The sequence below is a fragment of the Lactuca virosa genome, chromosome 7 (genome assembly GCF_052849685.1).
Source record: "Lactuca virosa cultivar CGN04683 chromosome 7, Lactuca_virosa_CGN04683_v6, whole genome shotgun sequence".
Lineage (NCBI taxonomy): Eukaryota > Viridiplantae > Streptophyta > Magnoliopsida > Asterales > Asteraceae > Lactuca > Lactuca virosa.
In genome coordinates this window covers 92411660-92420368 of record NC_136432.1, presented here as the reverse complement: position 1 = coordinate 92420368, position 8709 = coordinate 92411660, and the positions used below count along the sequence as shown (strand labels likewise).

Here is an 8709-nt window from a genome sequence, read left to right as displayed (position 1 = left end):
AAATGATACAAGTTATGGAGTTTTGACTTGAAATTAAATACGTTTTTGGGATTGGTTGCTTCTAACGACTAGGAATTAGAGAAACTTGATGTTACTACAACTTTCTTAAATTGTGAGCTTGGGAAAGAGATTTTTACGAAGAAACTCGAAGGGCTTGTTGTTCCTAGTAAAGAGGGTTATGTTTGTATATTGAATAAATCTCTTTACAACTTCAAGCAATCCCCCACAATCGTATAATAAATTTGACACAATTTATGACCAAAAGGTGCATCTATGATAAATGTGTTACTACAAAATTATGATGATGCTTGATCTACTTCCTCATATACGTGGATGACATGTTGGTCACAACAAAAGATATGAAAGAGATCCAAAAACTAAACGACCATCCAAAAGAAAATTTTGAAATGAAGAACTTAGGACCTGTTAAATTGATTTAACGTATGCAAATTGTCTGTTATATGAGCTTTAGAGTGTTATAACTTCCTCATAAAAGTTATATTGAGATTAGGGGTGCAAACGAGCCGAGCCGAGCCCGAGCCTGGCCAGGCTCGGCTCGTGCTCATTTAAGTTATACGAGGCTCGAGCTCATAAAAAATTATACAAGCTCGACTAAGGCTCGAGCTCGGCTCGTTATTTGTCTAACGTGCCTAATAAGCTTAAGCTCGATTCGAGCTCGTTAAGAAGCTCCTTTACTAATACCCTAAATCCCTAATTCCCAAAATATTTTTTATTTTAATATATAATAATAATAAATTATATTATATATAGGCTCGTTTAAGCTCACAAGCCTAATCGAGCTTAGTGACATTGGCTCGAGCTCGAGCTCACATTATAAACGAGCTAAATATTAAGCTTGAGCTCGTTTAAAATCGATTTTGAGTCGAGCTTTTGACGAGCCGATCCTGAGTAGCTCACGAGTAGTTTGACTCATTTACACCCTAATTAAGATACATCTGTGATGCATCATTATTCATTAAGCAAAACCTGTCAACACACCTTTTTTTATGCTATGATTTGCACATGTATTGACCTGTCTTATGCGGTTAGCATGGTTAGTAGATATATGTTGAACCTTGAGAAAGAACATTGGAGTGCACTGTAGTGGATTATTTTATGGTACGTCTTTTATGTGTCTAGACTTTGGTAAGTCGAATAAGGGGGTGCTTGGATATGTTTATTCAGATCATTGTATAGACTTAAATAAACGAATATCAATTATAGGATATGTGTTTACTTTGAGCATTTGTGTCATTAGTTGGAAAGCTCAGTTGCAGTCTAGAGTTGGATTCTCCTATTTAGAGGCAAAATATATCGCGATTACTAAATTCGTTAAGGAAGATATTTGGTTGAAGGAATTATACGGAGAACTCAATGACGGAATAAGGGTTATCATCGTATTCTATGACAAATAGAGTGCTATTTTCTTAAGTGAAAATCAAATGTTTCATGATCGCAGAAAGCACATCGACATTCGCTATCATTTTGTGTGGGATATCATTGCAAAAGGTGATTAGTTGTGAACAAGATTAATACAAATTATAATCTTACCGACATGTTCAATAAAAGTCTTTCAATAGCGAAGTTCAAACTATGTTTGGACTTCGTGGATGTTTTAGACTACAATTAAGCCTTATAGGCTCATGGTGGATGGTGTATTTTATTTTTTCGGAATTAATTTTCTCTATATGGTGATTACAGGTACTCATGAAGCTTTGAATTTTGATTAACCATTATGTTACTTGTTGCATTTTAATCAAAGTTAATGTGGAGTGTCGAATTATGCTTACTCTAAAATGTCAAGTCTCAATAGATCAGGGGTTGATGTTGTTAATTGGAAAACTAGTACTCCCTCCGTCCCATATTAATAGTCCATGTTTCCTTTTTGGTTTGTCCCAAAATAATTGCCTACTTCTAAAAATAAATATGTATTTTACCATAATACCCCTCATTGTTAGTTAAATTACCATAAAATTAAATGCAACTACCATAGAATTAAATGCAACAGAAGGGTAAGTCTGTCATTTTATCTAATAAAGTTAATGGTAATTAATGTTTTTTCTTAAACTGTGTGTTTTTTGTCTGTGGACTATTATTTTGGGACGGAGGGAGTATAAATTTAGCTTTTTTTTTTAATTAGACGTGATGATCAATTAGAAGTATCCTATGTTTTATTTTCTTTTAGTTTACACAGCAGACGCCATGAATAGTAAACAAGGTTCTAAACCTAATCACCAAATAACATTTCATTTTGGGTTCATTGTAATCTCTTTTCTCAAGATTTGTAACCACGTATATTCATTCTCAGCTTCATCCGCCTATGATAATTTTTTTTTTCCAATATTGAGTTTCTATGTAAAGTGTTGTTTGTTTTTTCGAAACAAAAATTCATAAAGTCTTCGGTCCACATCTGCAACCCTCTACAGCATAAAAGGTGGACCAAACGATTGTAACATTTAATAAAAAGCTTGTTTGTTTCTTAACGTCTGCAAGCTGCTGCAATAATCTGAAATTTAAATAAACTGATTTTTAAAACTTAAAATAGTTTTTTAATTATGAAATTTAAATAATTTTAGCCTTACAACATTGAAATAAAATTCATACAACTTAAATGAAATGATTTTACATCTTTTGTTGTGCATCTATACCGATGACCAAATTAACATGACAAAAGTAAAATAATTTTTTTTGTTTATAGAATGCATGCTTATTAAAGGACAAACACAATAAAAATAATATATAATAAACAATTTACTCAATTCATGCTTAAAAACGAATAAACACGACGACACGGCAAAATAACATAAAAAGGTACTACATCACTTCAAACAAACTTATACCAAAATAAAAGCAAATTCAACTATTCATGTGTATCATTGCTATCTGATTACATAACATCATGGGTAATTTCTTGTAAACATAAACATTTCATCACCTACAAAACAACAAAAATAATATAAAGTTAATTAAAAGAAATGATACATTAAATTCAAAGTTTCAGCAAGTAAGAATACCTTTAACTCCAAATAACCAACCTTTTGTATAAATTAGAACCTCAACAATATCGTGCTACAATGGTGAAATACCCGTGGACCATGGTGCAACAACTATAGGAGGTGGGTTTGTATGGTTAACCTTTGCCCTCTTCATACGTAAAATACCATAAATAAAAACATGAGATAAAGCCATAAATCAAAAAAGAAAATTGCAATAAATATAAAAGGTTATAACAAGGTAATGTAAAAGAACAAATCAAAATAAGATTGGTAAACTGCACTAGCCTTTAAAAACAATATCATATTTTTAATTAAGAAAATAATACAACCTCTTTTTGTGAGATTCCAATTCATGTTTAGCCACTAGGTAATTACGATTTTGGTTTAATATAAAGAATAACAACTTATGCTTAATCTCTTTACTATTTATAACAATTTATTTTAGTGAAATAATATAAACCAAAACAAGAGATAAAGCAAAAAAAGAAAAAAAGAAAAAAAGAAAAATATGACAGCAAATAAGAAAATCGATTTCAGCATGACTATAGCATTTCAGCAAACCAAAAAATCATTACAACAATCGATTTCATGATATATGTCGACGATCATTTAACCAGAAATCAGAAATCAACATACCTTTCAACGATCTGAAGGGCTGCAATGGTGCCTACGCCGACAAGAAAGGAGGTGCACCAACGAAGGGCTGAGGCCGACGATCGGGAGAAGGAAGAGCGATTGAGTGAGGGAAGAGGATGGAGCGGTGTGTGTGATTTTTTTTTGTCCGTTCCTTTTTTATTAGGGTTGAGAAGAGCTTTGAAGTAGTTGGTCTATTGTTGCACCAAGAAGCACACGAGCAAATGTTTTTACTTAAAAGCCATTCAGAAAAACAAACAGCTGCAAAAGCCCAATTGTTGCGCGTGTTCTGTGTGACGCAGCGATAAGACTATACGGTGTGCCTTGTACCACATACCGCGATATAGTGCAATATTCGTAAACATCGCACCGACCCCCACAAAATGTGCGGTATGCAAATATTGTGTTACAGCTTTACCGTGTGAGAAAAAATAGTCTATCCTTCAAATATAATACTTCATGCATACAAATGTGTGTTGTGGTGGGTATGGTATGATGCACATCAATTTTATAGGACAGGGAAAAATATATTATGGCAAGACAAAAGTATGGTATGTATGGTATGACATCATGTCCAACCTAAATAGTTTGAAGATGTTTATTTTTTAAAAACAAACAGCCTCTAGATCTTTATCACTTTATGTCTTCTTTTTATTTATTGTTTTGATATTCTATGGTTATGTACATCTTATATTTTTATTTTATTCCACTTGAATTAATATTATTGTAAATTATGTGGATTATTGATCGTGTGTTTTTACCAACATAACACATTGATGGTCAATTGTGTGCATAATTTTTTTTTACTTAACACAAGAAAATATTTATATACGTAAGAAAGAGGATCCTTATGCCAAAAAAAGAATGAAAAATATAAAGCCATTTCAAACTTCACCCAGTTTATAAATTAATAAATTGTAGAATACAATCTTATACTTTATTGAACACTCGAAATCACTCAGATTGCCGTTCATCGACCAAATTGCCTAAAAATCAAGAAGTTCGTTATTCGTGCTAGCTTGATCAACGACCAACGGGACGTTACTAACCGTAAATAGATCCTTTAAATTGGAAACCTCACGCACTCCAATGTAAATCATCACCAGTAGACCTAAAATAGCGAACGCGATCAAAGCAATTTTCCATGACGCATTGAATACCTTCTTCAAGGTCTCGTACACTTTAACTCTTGGAACATTACCATAATAGTGATTTATACTCTCGATGGTCATTGTCAACTTGGATTTTATCCCATCAGTTCTCCCACTCGACTTAGTAATATTATTAAAAAAGTTTGCGATTTCCCCATCCTCCATATCGCCTAAGATAATATTCTTTTCACGAAGAATCTTTACATCCTTGTCACTATCGACAATCCCACACATAAAATCCACATACTCAGTGATATCAAGAGTAGGAACGTGACCATATTTGAACATTAACTCTTCATAAGCCACCAAATTTCTTAATATAACATCAGAATCCGATTTCAAATCAAGAACCGGGAGACAAAGTGTGAGCTTTTCAACGTCGAATTCAATGTCACGTATACCTCCATTTGTTGAGGAAAATTCAATCTTTGCGAGTTTTACAAGATGTGAAACCGGAGGTATGGCGATTTCAAGCTTAGTAGGTGTCTGTCCCAACAAAAACTTGATCAAATCATTGAGCTTGTCCCATGGCAAATTCAATGCGTCCTTAAAAGGCTGCAAAAAAGCATCTAAAACAGACAATATGCTAGGGGATTCCTCTTCATCCGAAGGCATATCAATGGAGTAATCTGTTCGAATCAAAGGGGTTGGAGGTGGTTTAGCATGGCATACCTTCAAGTGATACATGCAGTCCAACAAATGATGGCGGTTACCTATATCAAGATCCTTTTGGCTTTTCGGTAGAGAAAACTTAAGAGGCGAACGTGTTTCACAAAACTTAAGAAACAAATTCTCAAGAAACGGATTGTCTGATGTGCCAGATAAGTTTTGGTTAAGAGCACTTAGCAGTTCCATTATCATCACTAGTGGGATTTGATTTTCAAGCTTCGTAACATCTTCCAAAAACTCCGAGGGTTTTCCTTCTGTTATTTTCATTAGAATATCCAGCAAGACGACTATATCTATGGAATAAACCCATGCTAAAGGAGTGTTCCCGATGTCAAAGTTTATGTCGTAGCAGCTTCTAGCTATTGTGACAAGAGGTATGAGACGTTCTTTTACGATGGTTTCGTACTCGGATGTGATATTGTAGGGTTTTAGAACTTCTTGAGCTGTGACTAGTTTAACCTGCTCTCTATTGTAGAGGTCACTTCGGAAATGGTGGATTGGTCCAAGACCTATTTCTTCGGGAAGGTAAGAATTTGGATTGTCGGCTATTCGACTGTCTGGAAGCTTGAAGATGCTGACAGGAAGAATGGTGCCAGCAGAGAGTTGGGATTGCAATGTTCTGGGGATATGATCGACCCATTTTTGCACATCTTCAACGGAAGCTGGAGAAGTACATAGAAGTGGAGGCTCGAACAAGGACATTGGTTACTTTTTTTTTTGTTCTTTTGGTGAACTAGTTTTTAGTTCTCTTGGTTACCTTTTTTTCTTTTGGTGAACTAGTTTTTAGTTCTCTTTGTTATATAGAAATCTTGTTTCCCGAGTTTTCCTCGAATTACATGTGTAAAGAGTCATTTAACGGCCCTTATTATCCCACGTCTTACTATATCATTACATAAATCGTTTTAGTTGATGTAAATATTTTTGTTATCAATAAATGTTTTAAGAGTTTATAATGTCGGAGATTGAAAGTTGTATTTGTCGACACTTACATAAATTTAAGCTAAATTGGTTGTGACCTTCAATTTTCCTCTACTGTATTTGTAATTTCAATGATGTCAATAGTAAATTATTTCTAATTACTTTGTCTTGGATTTGTGCATAAAACAAAGTAACAAACCATTGTAGTAAAGGAAATCCGACTAACCGGAAAGTGCATTTAACATCATCATAGCACATCGCCCTCTACGTACAAATTATTCCCACAATACAAACCATTCCGGTAGAACCGTAGAAGAACAGCTAACACCTTCTCATTCACAACTCCTTGAATTGTAGTTTTACTAGTGCATGTACTTTTTTTTTTTTTTTGTAAAAGCCAGTGATATTTTACAAAAAGGCAAAAAAATAAAAATAAAAATAAAAATAAAATAGAAAACTATAGATTAACCCATTGACATTCTAATGTTTTCGCAATTTAGTCATTTTTTAGAGTTTGTTTCTTGTTAAGGATGGTTAGTTTTGTTGATGGTAGTTAGTGCGTGCTAATAATATTCTCATGAGCAAAGTTATTATTTAGCATACATTCATATTCACTTAATGATAAAACCAAATCAGTCTAAAGAGTTGGTCCATTGATTTTGAAGATCCTGTATGAAAAGAAAAAATAGATTCCGAAAGATTTTTGTATACATAAGCAAAATTATTATTTTTATGATACACTACAAGAAAGGTGGGCATTAGCGGCGACGTCTTTAGTGGCGACATGTACATGTCGCCGCTAATTCCCGACGTCGCCGCTAAAGGCATCGCCGCTAAAATACCCACATAGTAGCGATCCACATCAAATGAACGTTGTCCGGTCGATCTGTATTCAATCTAAGGGCTGTAACGGCGTGAAAAGGGTGCTGACTTGTCCCTCCAGGCTCCACGGGTGTCGCCGCTAATACCCATGCGTTGCCGCTAATGTCCATACGTCGCTGCTAATACCCGTCGCCGCTAAAGGTGTTCGCAGATAACCCCCCCGTCTTCGCTCTTTCCTGTGTCTATCGTCTGCCTCTTCTCTCTAAATCCTCCCAGCCGACTCCGACCACCGAACACCGAACGCCGCGAACCACGCCGGTTGCGGCCACAACATAACACTATTAGTGGCGACTTATAGAGCATTTGCGATGAAGCATTAGCGGTGTCCTTTTTGCAGCACCAAGTCGCCGCTAATACCTCTAGCGGTGATAAGCCCTATCTTTCGCGGCGACGTCCGTCGTCGCTAATACCTTCGTTTCTTGTAGTGATAATTGTTACTGCAATAATTAAAACAAAATAACGAGAGTGCAATAGATAATATTACATAGTTATATAAAACGCAATACTCATACTACAAAGCAAAGTTGTTCATCAATATGATTTGACTTTTTTTTATACTTTATTTTCAGTTTATTTTTTCGTAAAGAAAAATAATTTGAAGTATTCGCAGAATATTATAGTGGAAGTATGTTATATTGTTTTAACGGTCATTATGCTAATCGATTATTTGAGTTAAATCAATTTAAGTTTCGTCAAAGATTTGAGTTAAATCAATTTAAGTTTCGTCAAGGTCAGAATCAATCCAAATCGATTTGAAGCCAAATTTGCCAAATATTAAAAACCTTTTCCCTTTTGTAGTTTCAATTGAAAGCAGAAAATTAGAAGAGCGAGGTTTTGAAGACAAAATTGAAAGAGTTTCTCTCCCCTTTTAAGCGACACGTCTAGGGTTTCAACCTTTCGTCGCCAAATTATTATAGCTTATTGTAATCTCTTTGATCAAGCTATGTAAACATTGCAATATTTAGTGGATTGATTCTCAGTTTCCTCCGCCCGTGGTTTTTTTTTTCTTGATTTAGGTTTTCCACATAAATTTTATGTCTCTCTAATTTACTGCTTTGCTAAGTATTTTTCATTGCATTTGATTGATTGTTAGTTTGATATATTAGTCCTATTCTGCTTGAACTAATATTGTTCTTGTGATTCAGATTTCTGTATTGATCGATGCATTAGGGCTTTTTCGTTGTAGTGCATCTTATCGTCATTGTTTACTATAATTAGTATCAAAGCTTACGGATTTAAATTAGTTTGTTGGGATTATTTTATCAACTGATTGATCATGTCCTCGACGAAATACGATATTCTGTTGTTGGATCAAAACAGTAGGTTTCCATTATGGCAAGTAAAGGTGAAAGATGTTCTTATTCAGAGGATTTACACAAGACACTTTTGGGTTTCGATAAGATGGCTGCTTCATAGACGAAAGAAGATAAAGAGACAAAAGATTTAAAAGCTCAATCCCA

At 34.4% G+C, this 8709-nt stretch overlaps 1 protein-coding gene across 1 annotated transcript; it reads right to left on the bottom strand.

Annotated features, from left to right (window-relative positions):
* Nucleotides 1–4615: 4615 nt before the first annotated feature.
* LOC145126927 (putative UPF0481 protein At3g02645) lies at nucleotides 4616–6151 on the bottom strand. The gene has a single exon (XM_079062199.1). It carries the CDS (start codon nucleotides 6149–6151, stop codon nucleotides 4616–4618), a length of 1536 nt encoding a protein of 511 aa, XP_078918325.1.
* Between the last annotated feature and the right edge of the window lie 2558 nt (nucleotides 6152–8709).